At 43.5% G+C, this 17,220-nt stretch overlaps 1 protein-coding gene across 1 annotated transcript in view; it reads right to left on the reverse strand.

Annotated features, from left to right (window-relative positions):
- doc2b (double C2-like domains, beta) overlaps positions 1-15,781 on the reverse strand; it is a gene marked incomplete at its 5' end in the record, with an annotated part of 28,758 nt that extends 12,977 nt beyond the window's left edge. The window contains 3 exons of the mRNA XM_068734981.1: positions 688-845; positions 12,956-13,082; positions 15,672-15,781. Of these exons, the coding sequence (XP_068591082.1) occupies positions 688-845; positions 12,956-13,082; positions 15,672-15,781 (395 nt within the window). The remainder of the gene's footprint in view (positions 1-687; positions 846-12,955; positions 13,083-15,671) is intronic.
- Positions 15,782-17,220: the final 1,439 nt, after the last annotated feature.

Below are 17,220 nucleotides of genomic sequence, written 5' to 3' on the forward strand. Positions count from 1 at the left end.
AGTGCTTCCTTTAATGTACAAATGCTTGTTTCACGGTGTATAAATTAAGATTTTTAGTGCTTATGGATGTTGATGGCAGTTTGACACTTTGACCGTTATCTTGACAACTAAAAAGCCAATTTGCTATGAAATATGATATCAATATTCATGAAGCCCGGCGGCCGAATCTTAAATGGTATTTGTGACCTCCTGAATTTTTTTTTTTTTTTTTTCAGGAAATGATCATGAAATTGATTGTGGATACTGTTAAAAGCAACATAACTTAAGAGTAGAATGCAAACTTTAATCTGTTAATTAATTAATTAGTTGTCAACTATTAAATCAATCAGCAACTATTTTGATAATCAAATAATTGGTAATTATTTAAGAAAAATAGTCTCAAATATTCTCTGATTGCAGCTTCTTAAATGTGATTTTTTTTTTTCCGGGTTTCTTTACTCTATGATAGTAAACTCAATATTTATGAGGTTTGGGCAAAACGAGACATTTTAGGATCTCAGGCTTTTGAAAACACAGATTTTTTTTCCATTTTTAAAATAAATAATCTTTAGTTGCAGCCCTGACTCAGAGAGTTACAGTCTTATTGCAGACAGAAATCACAGCGCATGAAAGCAAACGACATGAAATGGTGGCGCACGGCTGACGCTCCTATAGCTTTTGCTGTAGTGCCTCTTTTTGCATACTGACGTTTTGACGTAGGGGTCGGAGAAGCCGTTGGCGTCCATGGCGGCGAGGTGAGCGCAGCGTATGATGCCCACCACCAGGCAAGACTTCTGGGTGTTGTACTTGAGAGAAATCATGATGCGTCCTCGTTCCTCCAGGGACTTGTCTTCTGTCTTGTTGACCTGCGGTGGTGAAAAAGACAACGTTTAGTTTTTAGTCGAACACATGCGGCCATTTATGCGACCGAGTGGCCGCCGGCCAGCAAATGGCGCTCGTGCCCAAGCGCCATTTGCAACAGATTTTTCTCATTTCTGCCATCGTCCTCATTTGATTAAACCAAAGCTTTAATTTCCAACATGCTGTTAATCCATGTAGACACCAACATTGTTACATGGAAATGTTCTCACTCATGGATTTCATTCATTTTTTTTTTTTTTTTTTTTTAGATCCCAATACTTTTGTTTTTGCCACGTTTTAAAGCATTTTTGTGAAAGTAAGTCGATGTCATTTAAAAAAAAGTCTTCAGCGACTTCTCGACAGTTGTGCGTCCTGAAAAAATCAGCCGTACACTGATTGGCTGATTGATGTCACCTCCGTTGTAGATGGTGAGTTAATAGCCTCATCAAAATTAATTTGACATGTTCCTTAGAGACGAGACAAACATCTGAACTGACACACATCGGGCCTTCTCACTGATGAGCACAACACTCAAACAAGAGGACCCAACTTTTCACGTCCTGCCGAATGAACGCAAACATTTATTATCTTGATTTGGCGATTTGACATTAACGGTGATTTCCTAGGTAATTTTGCACGCTATGATGTCATTTCAAACCATGTGTTGTGAACGCGCAAGTGAGGTAATGTGAAGCCAGGGAGACTCGAGGGGAGGCGCATGGGTCAGCCGAACACAGGACTTTGACCCAGGAGACCGGTGTGCCTGTCCCGTGGGACATCTAAAGTCCTGTTGACTTATCTGATGTTAAGTCACTGACGTTTTTTTAAGTAGTTTGTGGACTGTGAGGAATGTATGTATATTGAGAGTCTATGAGGGGGGGGAGGGGGGGTGTCTGCCCACAACAATGGGTCACAGGTCAAAGGGGGAGCTTATTGGATTTCAGCCAATCATTGAGCTGATCGATGGTTGTGAGGAGAGAACTTTTCAGAGGCTTTGGAGGGACAAGAGGACTGTGAGTCCTGGACCATCTTCAGACCTCCTGGTCATGGGGTAGACATAGAGTCTGTCGCGTGGCCCGGAGGGGCCTCACTTTCATGTAATTAATACGTTTGTTTTGTTATTAATAGTGTATTTGGCTTGTACCTGTTTTGCTTCTGTAGTTATTAAATATCTTTTGATTTGATTTTACCCCGAACCAGCTGATTTTTTTTTTTTTTTCTTTTTTTTTTGCCACTGCTTTGCTGACGAAAGACGCCGCAGCGGGAGACATGCGGCCGTCCTTTTGTCAAAAGACAGTTGAGACGCTAACGGGACTTATGTCAAGCCAAACCCCCGAACTAGGAGTCAACGAGGAGTCAACGTTGATTTATTTATTCACGTAACTTGCATACTTCAGTAACGTAATGTGGTTATTTTAACCCAAATGACAACCTTGTCCTAAACCCAACCAAGTAGTTTTTAAGTAATAACGGATAAGGCTATCAATAATCCCTCCCTCTCATTTATGCTTTTATGACCGGTGACCGTGGCTAAGTGGAGAGCAGGGCCGCCTTTCAATCAGAGGGTTGGCAGTTCGATCCCCGGCTCCTGCTCTGCTAGTCTCATGTCAATGTGTCCTTGAGCAAAGACACTTAACCCCAGAATGTCTCCCGTAGCTGCGTCTACAGTGTGTAGATAGATACTGAATTGTAAGTCGCTTTGGATAAAAGCGTCTGCTAAATGACCGTAATGTAATGTAATTAATCAAGAGGATTACATGAACCTGCTGTTATTTTCAAAACATGTAGCCCGATTTAACGCATTGGGTTGGTTGAACGATTGAACAGCTCATTCAGAGAATTTCGTCAAGCTGGCAGTTCTTGCAGGGCTTGGAAAGGAACTTGTGAGACCAACCATCTGATTAGAGAGTCGGTTTGTACCTAATGGTTAATGCTTGGTCTCTTTTTCGCTTTCTTTCACTGCTTCACAGAGCACTTCAAGCTCCGGAGAGAGAGAGAGAGAGAGAGAGAGAGAGAGAGAGAGAGAGAGAGAGAGAGAGAGAGAGAGAGAGAGAGAGAGAGAGAGAGAGAGAGAGAGAAATACTTGAGCGTAGGACTTTTTCGTGGCCCCTAAAGAGCTATTTAAGCTTTTTGTTTTGTGTTTTTTTTTTCCCTCCGCTGTGCTATGCCCAATGACTTAGAAATGCAATTTGCCGGCAAAAGTCCCGCGGCTGCTGATTGTGTGAATATGCGCCGGGCTTTCATTTACACCAGCGTTGATTCTCTACCACATATACAATATAAGACCATTCATATCAGCTGAGGAAATGCACAGAGAGGCTTAACGACTTCACGCTTATCAATGGCTACTTGAAAGTGCATGGACCAGTGGAAATGTGGGAAATGGGGACTGCGAGTTCTTTTACTTTGGTTTGTGCCATTTCAAATTGATATGCATTAGTTCTTTTTCCGCCGTCTCACTCTTCCGAAGCGAGGGGTCTAAGGACCGAGGGTGTCGAGATTGGGAAGCCCCTTCAGTCAACTTTGTGATTTTGGGCAATATAAATGAAATTGACTTGAGGACAAATTACTTCACACCCCAGAGCTAAGCAATACAGTTAGACCTAAGAGACGTACAGTTCTAATACTCTGTTGTTAGGCAACCAAGAATGTTGCATTCACTTTCATGAACTGAAAACACACTGAATAGGTTAAAGTTGACGGAAACACGGACAACTCCCAGACCCGACAACGTTACGGTAGCAACCTGTCGATCACCGTGTAGCCCCGCCCCCTAAATCATCACCCTGCTTTATGGTCTGTTTGACTCTAAATGGAGCATAATGTACTAAATGAACATCATGCTGTATTGAAGAAGACTGTAAACTAGAGATTGAGACCATAAACTCATGTTTACAATGTTTACTGAGGGAATAAATCAAGAGAGAAGTAGAGTCATTTTAGACTAGACTTCTATACAACCAGAGAAGTCCCCCCCACCCCCCCCCCCCCCCTCCTTCTGATTTTGTTTTTGTCCGATGCAATTTAATGATAATTCTCCGCATCCATGCATGTCCATGTGTTGCAAGTAGATGCACAGTGGGAAAAGTGGAAACGGTCAATGTGTTGCACTCATACATGTATTATGAGAACTGGATCCTGAGATGGTCACCAAACTCATAATCCCAAAAAACTGCTTTATGCTTTGCTTCATTACGGCTCATGCACTTGCCCCTAGTCACTGGGGTGACGTCATGCACATTAGTGCAAAAACTAACAATTGCCCTTTTTTTTTTTTTTAAACAATTCCAGCTCTCCTATCAACAGTTTTCAAAGATGAGTCAATAATGAATTCCTACAAAAAAAAATGTATTCCATTGGAAAAATGCTGAAATCATCAACCCTAATCTGCAGTGACTTTCAGCTTATTATTTAGCTGTCCAGTGGGGGAATTGTACTATTTTAGTTCTCTCTCTCATTGCTCTTTTGTTGTTGACTCAGTCACAGCAGGTATCAGCTATTGCAGGTTTAAAGAATTAAAAATTGTAGCAACTTTTACAACCTTTTAATGGCATTTTCCTTTCTTTTTTCAAATCCAAAACAATTTTACAAGCTAGAAGAATTCTGTCTGACTGGGCAGCTATGAACACGCTCCAAGCAGTGGTCTTTGTTACAACACTCACAGGTTCACCGCTGAAACACTGACAGAAGAAGAATAATAACACGAAGAAGAAGAAGAAGAAGAAGAAGAAGAAGAAGAAGAAGAGGAAGAAGAAGAAGAGGAAGAGGCCGAAAGTCTCTGCAGACACAGACTCCCGTCTCCGACACACGCTCCTGTGTCGGAGACGGTGCTCTACAAGCTGTCCAGCGGTGTCCACAGCAGGGTACTAATCAGATACCTCCGGGGAGGCGACTCTCTCCACATGAATCACAGATGACTTTTACAAGACGTCTCACTGGACTTGTGGACTCGGCGTCCATTTTTTTTCCGTCGGGCGTGCCAACGTGTTTCGGCTGCCGCCTCGGTTTACCGTCGAATCCATTTAGTCCCCGTGTCTTCTTCTCGCCGTTTATCCGCGTCTGGGACATCCCGCTGTTGTTTCTGTCTCCGTTTTTTATTTTTTTTTTAAACAAGACGTTCGGGGCGGGAAGTCTGTGTGCAAACCAAGAGGCTGACGGGAAATACAAGAGACGGGGGAAGCGAGGGAGGAAGTACAAACCTCAGGCTCGGAGGTCCTGACGAGCGCCGACATCTTTCCAGCGCTGTGTCGTCTTTTCCATTTCACACTCGCAGATCATCCATTTACCTCGGCTACTCGCCTCCTTTCTCTAACGAATGTCTTTTAAGATGCTATATTTATGAACTCATACCAACAAATAGACAGACGCTCATTAAACTGACAGTTCAGTTAATGGCCATACAACATCAAACTCCTCTGCTCCTCTGTGACTCTGTCTGCTCTCTGTCTCTGCCTTCATGGACGGATTACTGAACGGGCCTACGTGGCACAGACCCAGGGGCCCAAAATGTCAAGGGGGGGGGGGGGGGGCTTTTTTAATTAACCTACAAAATGTCACTCAAAGAAACACGCACAAAACCAGGAAGAGACTCGAAATGAGCACAAATAAAAAACCGAATACAGAGAGACACAAAGAAAAGAGACGCACGACAGCTGTGGAAGAGACGATGATGACGGACAAAATGGCCGCACAGAGACACATAAATACTGAAATGAGACACCAATCAATGACAAAGAGACACTAAATGACCACAAAGACACAAAATGACTATAAAAACACATAGAACAACTAACACCGAGACACTAAATGATCACAGAGAGACACAGAAATACTGAAACGAGACGCCAATCAATGACCACAAAGACACAAAATGACTATAAAAAACACACAAAACAACTACAAAGAAGCAAATGATCACAAAGAGACACAAAACGACGATAGAGAGACACAAAATTACCATAAAAAAGGGAAAGAAAAAAAAAAAAAGACATGTCAGATCATGTCTTGATCCTATGTCGCGGTAGAGGAGGTAGGGCCTTTTACACATATGTGTGTGTGTGTGTGTGTGTGTGTGTGTGTGTGTGTGTGTGTGTGTGTGTGTGTGTGTGTGTCCGTCCGTGCCCCCAGGGGCCCATTGTCTCATAATCCGCCATGTTTTCTTCCGTGAGCTTCCTTTTCCTCTTCCCATCAGTCTAGCTCAAACATAAAGTCGACTTGCACATGCTAACAGTAGTGTTTGCTTAACATTTTCCAGCTAATTGTTCCGTTGTCTCGGGGGGGGGGGGGGGGGAACTCAATTAAGGTGGGGCTGGAGGATGTCCATTAATTTAATTTAGCGCACGGTACAACCGGACACCCCCGACGTGACTCTCTGAACGTCGCTCTGGATGAATGTAGCCGCAGAGCTAAATAATGGAGTGAGACGCGTCTCCACGTCGCTCCGTCTGCAATCTTTTGTTTTCTGCAGAGGCGGCAACCCAACACGGCGATATTCCAAGTGTTCCAGGTATTACTCAGCCCCTCAGGGGTTACCAGGGAAACAGCGATATCACTAGGAAATGAGGGTCAGGTGACATCGCGGGATAAAGGGGTGTTTTTCCTTCGGCTGAGCCGGGGAATCAATTCCAATTTCTTAACGTACAGTTCGAGGTGGAAACCCGTAATTAACTGACACAAGGGGCAACCTCTGCCCATCTCCTGACGTGCTGAGATGAGTGCCACCAATCATTAGCAAGCCTCTTTGAAACAATGCTTACGTTAGTTCAGGATATGAGGCCGTGAAAGTGTGTGTGTGTGTGTGTGTGTGTGTGTGTGTGTGTGTGTGTGTGTGTGTGTGTGTGTGTGTGTGTGTGTGTGTGTGTGTGTGTGTGTGTGTGTTTGGCGCAGGAAGCTGGGGCCAGAGCGCATCTCCCGGCTGGGTCCCAGAGATCAACGCCTCTCTGGAGAACAGTGGGAGGCGCCGAGCGCCGTGCCTGACCGAGGTTTCGAGAGGCCACTGGCGTTCGCCGTGTGCACACGGCACTAACGTGTTCCACACAGAGAGGACGGAGAAAGCGGTGCTGATGAGAGAGTTGGTGCGATCCCATAAGAGAAGCTGGCGCTCAAAGGCTTTTCTCACTAAAAGTGAATATTGCTTTTTAATAAAACATTAAAAAAAACAAAAAACGAGACATATAATGCCCCTGGTTGCTGCGATATGAAATGAAAATTTAAAGTATTTTGATTTGATATTTTTACCCTTTTTTTTTTTTTTTTTTTTTTTTTTTAAAGTTCCTGAAAGCTCAAAGTGGGATAAACATTCTAAACGATACAAATCAAGAGTTTAAACAGTCAAAATCTCTGCTATCTTCATGTGCATGAATCTCTCACGTAGCCGACATTAATTGTATCCCTGTGGACCGTGAATGCACACAGGAAACATTCTGGAAGTCTAGCCAGTGGTTTGAGTTTCCCCGTTGCCACTGCAGCATCTCCAGCAGCACTTACAAGCCGCCATAATCGATACTTTTTTTTTTTTTTTATCATCACACGACATGTGAAAGGGTTCGCTCACAGTGATAGTCCTCTGTGGTTCCCCTCGGCTCTACTGAGATTTATAGCGTCTTTCAGCTCGTTGTGTTTTTTTTTTTTGTTTTTTTTTAACGGCTCATAACGTTGCTGTTTGGATCAGAACTGCTCTTATATTTCAATCTGACCGGCTCCAGACAGCAGATGGACGAAGTTGGTGACGAGACGGCGAACGCGGCGGAGCGTTAACGGCTAAATGAGCCTGATGGTGGAGAACAAAACCATTCACCAGATGGCCAGAAATACGGATGATTTCAAATATATAAAAGCTGCTGGATTTTGAAAAAACTGTCTGATTACAATGTTGTCAGTGTTGTGTTTACCCCAAGTGGCCAATGTTTCTGCAGGTTTTAATATGCAAAGAGCTTCATATCGGCTGCTTTTTTTGCACTGGGACGGATGTGATCCCTCACTGGCTTCCCACCATATTGTGAGCCATGGAGCCAAAAAACATCGCCGCCACGGACCAACCTGGTCCCCAAAAAAATTCTGATCCTATATTACAGAACTGCAAAAGCACCACAAGTGGTTAAAATACTATAACGCTGATAAACGCGTCTCTAGAAATATCGATAAGAAGCATTTTGTTTTTGGGGGTTCAGAAACGTACGAGATTCAACGATTCAACAAGAAAGACGCGTTGTTATGGCGACTGGGTTTCAGGGACAGAACCCACGTTCGACAGGATATGTTTGATCTGAAGCTCATGGTGTCATCGGTATAATGTAGCCATCATCCTCTGGGGACCATGATTGTCCGTACTGTCACAGTGCGCTTTAAGACCCCGCCGCTAATTACAGATTTTAACCCGATTTACAATTTAGTTTTCTTCACACCGAATCCGATACCTGAACTTGCATTTGGTACTGATTCTGATTGCCGATCCGAATACCGGCAATACAACCAATTTCAACAGCTGTCTTCGACTATCCCTGAATAGGATTGCTATCGATGTCGTATGTCCTGGCTCAGGTTAAACCCATTTGTGGAACATAGAGAATGAATGCCATATAACTTTTTTTTTTTTTTTTTTTTTTTTTTTTTATTATCTAGTTTGGCAGATTTTCCTGTGTGTTTTTGTAAATATTGCTCACATTCTGAAAGGCTCTGGCCAACACTGCACTCTCATCTTGCACTCGCCAGATCAGTATTGCACATGTGCAATTACTGCTATGATTTATTTCAGATGCGGTGATTGTTTTTTTGTTTTTTTGTTTTTCTGGTGCTGATGATGAGTTGCACATGTTCAGCACAAATCCTGCAGGGTGTAGCGAGTGACACGTGTTGTTATTGTTTCTTTGTGGCTAATAAATTACATATCGTGATATCAGACTGGTGCGCATCCAGCATTTTAGGCTGTATTGGAGGCAAATCCAATACTGGATAATCTGTTTTGGAACAACTCTAATTGGGCCACAATCTTTTTTTTTTTTTTTTTTTTTTTTGTGCCCTGTCCAACAATTCAGCACAGCGGCAACATTATTGCTTGTGCTGAGCTTCCAGTGCAGACAAATGAACACCACTGGTTTACATGAACTGTAATGAGATAAAGCGCTTTTTTTTTTTTTTTTTTTTTTTTAGCAGGGTGAGCTTCAAAATTTTGTGGCCATCTCTTACAATGAAGCCTTTTCATTGTCCAGCTGAGCTGAGGGAATAGAGAAATGTACTGATCAGAGAGACACTGATCCAAGATTCATTGCCAGATTGCTCTGCTGGCTCCTACACAGGTCAGCCCCCTCTGCTGTCTGCTGGTGCCAATGCTAAGGGCAGATCCAGGGCTGAGTCCGGCAGACACGTCCGTTAGATGGAAACCGGGTGAACGGTCACAATGTTTACAAGGACACAGCTGCTCGGCTACCTTCAGATTACCGAAAACGTACAAGCGGCTCCTCCGTCTTCCACGGAGCTCTATGTGAGGCGCTATCCTCAAGGTTCTTAGCTCATTCATGGCTGTGTTTTAATGTAAAAACATAAACGGCACTATAAATTCCCAGGGTTCACAGATAAGATAAATCAATTTAAAATGGTACGCCTTGCTAGATTTTTTTTTTTTTTTCTCTGCATTTCTGTAACTACATTTCAACTTGTGACGGGTTCGTTCCACAAGCTCACTGACTTGTTTAAAGAGCTGGACAATCAAAATGATCCACCGTCGGCCCGAAAACCACCATTAATACCCGTTTCCCTCCAAAATAAGAGCTGGAGAAACTCTATTCCGACCAAAGCGGAGTTGGTAAATAGTGAAAATGTTACGTCTTTTAAAACTCTCAAACCAGAGTTGGCGATTTGTTAAATGGGTGGAAAGTCTATGAATGAAGTGCGCTCTGATGGTCAGTGTTGACGCGTTGTCTCACTGGAGTCTGGTGGCTTTGAGGAGAGCGTATTGAACGACGCAGAAAAGCCAAACGTCGCCTGTGAATATTGTCGAGGGCCTTTTTATTGTGAAAGTTGAGAGCGGGAGGAGTGGATCTGGCCTGCGCTGGTCTGGTCTTTCGAAAATCTTATCCCCCTCCCCCCCCCCCAAAAAAAAATAAATAAAATAAAAGTGCATTAATACCAATCACTACTGCAGAGTCATTTTGTCCTGGGAACAAACGCTGATTGTGGCCTTTCCCCGCTGAAGACAGAAGCCAGATGTTAGCTTGCGCTCGTCCGGTGGGAAAGAGGCTTAAAGAGGAGCGCTGCTATAGCTGCTGGATGAGATGATTAAATTTCCCCCGTGTTCTATTCTCCTCAGCACAGCATCCAGAACATCCTGTGTTGAGACAGAACTCCTTATCTGCTACTTCAAGAGCAAGCGGAGCAGAAATTCTTTCCTTTTTTTTTTTTTTTCTCTCTCTCTCTCTCTCTCTCTCTCTCTCTCTCTCTCTCTCTCTCTCTCTCTCTCTCTCTCTCTCTCTCTCTCTCTCTGTAACCAGTGTCCGTCATAGCTTCCCTTTTTTTCACCTTGAAGCATTTCTATGGGGGGGGGGGGAATGGCCACACTTGTGCTTTACATTCACCGTTGCTAGGGTAAGACATTTGACAAGGTGTTTCAAAATGGCAAAAAAATTGAAAAACAAACAGCTGTGGAGTTTGACACAAACGTCTGCTCTACAGCTTCTCTTGAAAGCCACTGGCTGCGTGCGGCGATGGTCTGAGCTACCAGGTCCAGTGAAGCCTCCTCCAGGGCTACGCTTCCTGAATAGAATAGCAATATAAGAGTTAACAGCATGCGCCGAGTAAAGCCATCCAATCTCGTGCTGTTGATGGCAGTGGGGAAAAAAAACTACCATTTGAAGCAGGTCCACCTTCAATTTTCTAAATCATTTTCACATTTTAGTCACGGTGAAGGTATGGATTCACCTGGGAGCATCGTGTCAGGGTGTGGTTGTTGTGGTGGAGGCTGTGAAAACACTCGTGTGTGTGTGTGTGTGTGTGTGTGTGTGTGACGGAATCTGTTCCTATTGTCATCACCTCACAGCTAGTCTTCATTCTACCACAACAGTGCAGAGAGCTGCTGCAATTCAGAACTGCTCCTGATTTCATACATAACCATCGCCGCCGTCTTCTGGCACTATTACTCTGTAGTCATTTGTAGGACCAATTAAAACCACTATACACTTGTGAAATGTAGTCTGTTCGGAAGTATAACATGTACTTGCATGAAATAAACCATGAGAAAATCGGAGCGCAGAATGGTGAATGTGTTTCGTACGAGCATATTTTTGTGTTTTTGGGTGCCGTTTCACACTCCCACATAGACAACAAAGCATATGAGAGGAGCAAACACAAAGCAGCGCTCTGTGTATGGCTGATCCAGAATTACACAGTATTCCTTTTTTTTTTTTCTAACCATAAACTGTGTAGGCAATTTGAAAAGGATGTTCAATCACAGTTCAATGATACTCCACTCCACTCCCATGTTCTCACCGCACATAATCCACTCCCGCTCCCCACTCGTGGGCTCAAAACCCAAAGGAGAATCTTCTGGCTGCTGTTGTTTGTGCTGATGTTCTTCGTGCAATTAGCGGCATGTAATTGTTGACATGTGGGCCAGATTTAAGCTTTTATGTTAGTTTTTCTGGGTTTTTCAATTAGTTTCCAATCACATGCTGTTCCTGTCAACAGTGTTATTTAAAAGGTGAGTTATTGGCAACGGTCCAGCATCATTTCTGTATTTTATTTCTGAAACGCTAGAAATGTTTTTTTTTGTTTTTTTTATCACTATAATAATCCCTTGTCAATAAAAAAAAAAATGGCTTAGGTATTGCATTTACAATACCCTGAAGAAAATGTCACAGGGGTAGTTAAGGGAAATCGCCTACATTGCAGTAAGCGACAAATATATTGATAATAAAACTAACAGGTTTGAGAACAAAGGTTAACAAATGACCAATATATACGAATCAAAACCATAAAATCTAAGTGTCAGGGGAAAAAAAGCTCTCCTTTTATATAATTTATTCATTTTTACATATTGTGAAATCCTGATTGGTTTCTTGTTTAATATTCAGTATCAATCTAGACACACAGTATGCACTTCATTTGTTTTAACCCCTTATGAGTCTTCTGATGTTGTTCATGACTATGCAGCTACACAACAAGCAAAGGCAGCCAACACAGAGGAGATATATCTGGAACATACAGTACTAGTATACACTGGAGTATAGCATGGTGTAGTATACACTGGAGTGGTGTAGTATACACTAAAGTATAGCATGGTGTAGTATACACTGGAGTGGTGAGTGGTGTAGTATACACTGGAGTATAGCGTGGTGTAGTATACACTGGAGTGGTGTAGTATACACTGGAGTGGTGCGTGGTGTAGTATACACTGTAGTGGTGTAGTATACACTGTAGTGGTGTAGTATACACTGGAGTGGTGGATGGTGTAGTATACACTGGAGTGGTGTAGTATACGCTGGAGTGGTGCGTGGTGTAGTATACACTTGAGTGGTGTGTGGTGTAGTATACACTGGAGTGTGGTGTAGTATACAATGGAGTGGTGTGGTGTAGTACACACTGGAGTATAGCATGGTGTAGTATACACTGGAGTGGTGTAGTATACACTGGAGTATAGCGTGGTGTAGTATACACTGGAGTGGTGTTGTATACACTGGAGTGGTGCGTGGTGTAGTATACACTGGAGTGGTGTAATATACACTGGAGTGGTGCGTGGTGTAGTATACACTGGAGTGGTGTGTGGTGTAGTATACACTGGAGTGGTGTGTGGTATAGTATACACTGGAGTGGTGTGTGGTATAGTATACACTGGAGTGGTGTGTGGTATAGTATACACTGGAGTGGTGTAGTATACACTGGAGTGGTGTAGTATACACTGGAGTATAGCATGGTGTTGCAATGAAGAAAAGAGTGTGACTACATAATATAAAGATATTTTAAACCTGATTTTGTGTAACACTTGTTGCTAAATGAAGTACTGTATACTGATCCAACTTTGTCTCTGATCACAGTTGCTGTGCTCTTTTTAAACCCAACCACAAAATCACAATTCACAGCGACGCCTAAAAACCTGAGAAGTATCTGTGCGATGCGTTGAACTCACAGGTAATTGTTTCTCCAGGCAGTTGTTGAAGTTTTTGATTTGGTTGGGCTTCAGCTTCTTGAGCGGGATTCTCGTTTCCCCGATGAACTCGTTGTGTCGGAATTTGTCCTCATCACACACTGAAATCCTGAGAGGAGAAGAGCAGAGCAGGTAGGAGGATGACAATGAAGTGAGGCTCAGCTTAAAGTTGTTGCTGCTGAGAGGGAGGCTGTAAACTATAAAACCAGTCATTTTCCACCCGGAGTCTATCATCCTCCATCACAGGGATTCAATTCTCACCCAAAAACTCTTCACTTTGCTATAAACCTAACCCCCGCCGACTCTCTGGGCCTCCACGGCGCTGAAGCAAAACACCGGTAGTTCTGCAGCAAAGGAGTTCATGAGACTTTCGTCAGACTCGATCAGCATGACAGCCGACGACGGGATAATTGGGCTTTTAGGAAGCACCGGATCAAAAGACTTTAGATATTCTAAAGTGAGGAGGGAGAAGAAGTCGAGATGCATTTCAGGTGATGGAAAGAAAAGAAAAAAAATGATGTTCTGCTCATTTCAGAGTCATTAAAAACCAAATCACAACTTTAACTTGAACACATCTCGCTGTGCTGGTCTTATTTACTCAATTAGTGCAGCTTGAATGGCAATGTGCCGTCGTGCATTGGTACATTCAGACTTATTTGTTTAATGCGCTAATTTTCTATCGGTTTCCACCGAACGCGTAAAGACAACGCCGTTTTTCAATGCATGACAACATCCTTTGAAAATCGGAAGTGTATGTTTTTTTTTTTTTTTTTATTGGAAAAAAAAGGAGAGAGAGAGAGAGAGAGAGAGAGAGAGAGAGAGAGAGAGAGAGAGAGAGAGAGAGAGAGAGAGAGAGAGAGAGAGAGAGAGAGAGAGAGAGAGAGAGAGAGAGAGATCATTTCCAAGCGTCACAACATTTTATCTTACGAAATATTCGCCGTTTTCACTTTTCAGCCTCGGTAAGCCGGTTGCATAAGCAGCCATAGCCCAGAGAATTGTGCGATTTAAAAAAAAAAAAAAATTCGAATAATTACATTACAGTCATTTAGCAGATGCTTTTATCCAAAGCGACTTACAATTCAGTATCTATCTACACACCGTAGACGCAGCTACGGGAGACATTCTGGGGTTAAGTGTCTTTGCTCAAGGACACATTGACATGAGACCAGTAGAGCAGGAGCCGGGGGATCGAACTACCGACCCTCTGATTGAAAGTCGGCCACGCTCTCCACTTAGCCACGGTCACCCCCAAAATAAAAATGTAAGCGCTAAAGCAACGGATTACTCTTTGAGCAGCATCATCAGTAACAATACGCAACAGGAAGACCACCAAAGAAAATGTACGCGCAGTGCGTACGAGGGTTATGCGCTTGCCGGCGCCACTGATCCCTGCTAGAGCCGCCGAGGTATAAAATTCCTTGGCAAAAGTCAACCTCATGGTGGCGCCAGAGGAAACTGTCAGTGGGGTCCAGAATCTGGGGACCGTGAATATTTGTGCATGGCCACTACGCCAAACATACAAAGACTGCTGGGTAATATGATGAGCCCCCGGCACTGATAGGAAGTCACAGAAAGCACACCACACACACACTACACACACTACACACACTACACACACACACACACACACACACACACACACACACACACACACACACACAGTAGTTTCTTAGGATTCCTGGAGGTTAAACAGGAAACTAAATGCTCCACAGCGTGCGGCCCACCTATCATGGGATATATATTCTGTACTGTAGCTACCAACAGTGATTACGCGTTTGATTACATAAGCTACTTCTACTACAGCGTTGACACTTTGGTTAAAAATAAAGGAGCGGGAGAGCGGTGAAGTACACTTCCGTTGCATAACGGCGTCGTATTTCTCGGCAGAAAGCAGAGGTTTTCTGCTGCGGGTTCTCGGTCTACTCTCGGTGTTGTTGTGAAATACAAAATAACCGACAAAACCAGGAAGTTATCTTCTCACCCTAACAACGTGCCGTTTGGAGATTACACGAACAAAAGGATTTCCCCCGGCCCTTAAACTGATGGAGGGGGGGGGGGCTGTATCACGCGGTCAGGTTCGCCCCGGCACCGAGACTCTCATCATAGATCGTAGTGAAGAAGAATACGTGGGATGAATAAGTCATTTCTGTTGTCCAATACAGGCTGTGATGCAGTGATTTATCTCAGGAGCCTTTCAGCGCCGATCTAAAGAGCGAACGCTTAAATACACCAAACATTCCTTTAAATAGCCTTCCCTCTTTTTCCCTTTGTCCCTTTTTTTTTTTTTTAATCTTTTTTCATTTCCATCATTTTCCTCCATGTCTTTTGTTTTCATTCATTCATTCCTCTAATTACCCGCCCTCATTTCCTTCCTTTAATTCACTTCCTATCTTTCCTCCTCTTCCATTCCACTTATTTCCTTCCTTTCTTTTACTTCCATTCCTTTAATAAACGTCCATCCTTTCCTTCCTTTTATTTCATGTCTCCATTCCATCCCTGTCATTTCCCTTTCTCCCTTCCCTTTTTTTGACTCCTACCTTCTATTTTCTATTATTCTTTCCCCTTCTTTCTTTCTTGCCACACCTTTCCCCTCATTCTTTCCTTCCCTTTTTCAGGTGTTCCTTCCTCCTTTCCTCCCCCCCCCCCCCATCATCGTTTCCTTCATTCGTTTCCTTCATTGGGTTGAGAGTAGCCCCACCTGAGTGTTTTGCGGACCATATCCTCGTCGGTGATGCCGTAGTAGGTCAGGGTCTCGCTCCAGACAGGGTTGAGTGTGTTGTGCAGGGTCTTGGTCCTAAGTTTATTGGCCTGAAAGACAAAACGGAGAAGTTGGTCATTTAACAGGATTATTGATTAACTGCTGGTTCCCCTCCCAAGCGCTCCAGAGAGCTCGTTCCCTCAGGTGTCAAGTTCCATTGAAATGTTGCCATGAATTATATAAACATCCCTGAAAATGCACAAAGCCTCTCCTCCGCCCTCGTGGACATTTGTCAAACGCGTTGACGTCCTGCCGGACTCCATTTGCATGAAGCGACGGTGAAGGACAAGGAAGGTATGAGAAGGTTACAAGGACTCTGTTCCCCGTTTTCTGAGAAGACAATGTTCCAATTCTAAACCTTCGTCAGGCCACAGGATGCAACAACGCTGTCCATGAACAACACCTGAGAACACGCAGCTCAGACCATCAGCACCGTATGTCAATGATGACTGACGACGAGCGACGTATCTAAAGATCCGTAGAAAACAAACAGAAAGCTAAGAGGTAAAGGGGAAAAAAAAGTGGAATCACGCGATAATAAATGCACAATTTATCAAAAAGAGAGGTTAAAGTACAGCCGGATCCAACATCTTGTCTGCTCACGGCGTCGTGCCGAACCAGGAGCTTTTCAGAAGCTGAAGATGTCGTTGATTCGTTAAGTTTTCATGGATATTCTACGTAGTTTAAGTGTAACTTCACCCCGAAATGAGAACGCCTCGAACCAACGCGACGCCTACCGTAGCTTGGTAAATAGCGGTGTGGCATTTGATGAAATTACTGTTTACCGAGTCACTAAATTACTCCTCCGCCTCATGGGCTGCAGCGACCTCAAAATCCAGCATGGCTGACCCCCAGCGCCCTCCGTTCTGCCGCTCCATCCTCTGTAAACCGACGGTGGGCGTGAAAACCGCACACGGTGGCGTCGGCGAGCTAACCGAGAGCTTGAGCGCCAATTGAGACGACGCGACGCTCCGTCCGCACGCTTTGTCACCGCGTAGGAAAAGACGGCGTTAAACCCGATGATGTGATTAATCTACCGTCACGGAAAGGAGAGAACGGACTTAGAAATAAAAAAAAATAAAAAAAACGATAGATGCTGTGTGGAGAGGTGAGGAGCGGGGGGGGGGTCTGATTAGAGGCTGTTAACTTTCTTTCATGTCAGGACTTAAATTAGTCCCAAACTGTGGAGTCTATATCAGAATTAATCTTGATATTTAGGGCTGATTTAAAATAGCAGATGGCCTTATGAGCCACTTTTTAACCCCCAAAATGCCCATTTTTTTATCAATTTAGTGATATATATGTATAGATTTTAGCTAAAAAAACACTTTGAAGTGTTCAGTTCCTCTTTAAATTGTTTCCTTTTTTGTCTGTTTTTTTGATGAAAATCAAGATCTATAGATATCACAATCTTGTGGCGTATCTACTTCTAGATCTTTCATGGGTGTGTCAGACAGATTATCAAGAAGTTGCATTAATAAGCATCAAA

The sequence above is a fragment of the Cebidichthys violaceus genome, unplaced genomic scaffold (genome assembly GCF_023349555.1).
Source record: "Cebidichthys violaceus isolate CVI_PGR_0920_01 unplaced genomic scaffold, fCebVio1.0.p SCAF_69, whole genome shotgun sequence".
Taxonomy (NCBI): Eukaryota; Metazoa; Chordata; class Actinopteri; order Perciformes; family Stichaeidae; genus Cebidichthys; species Cebidichthys violaceus.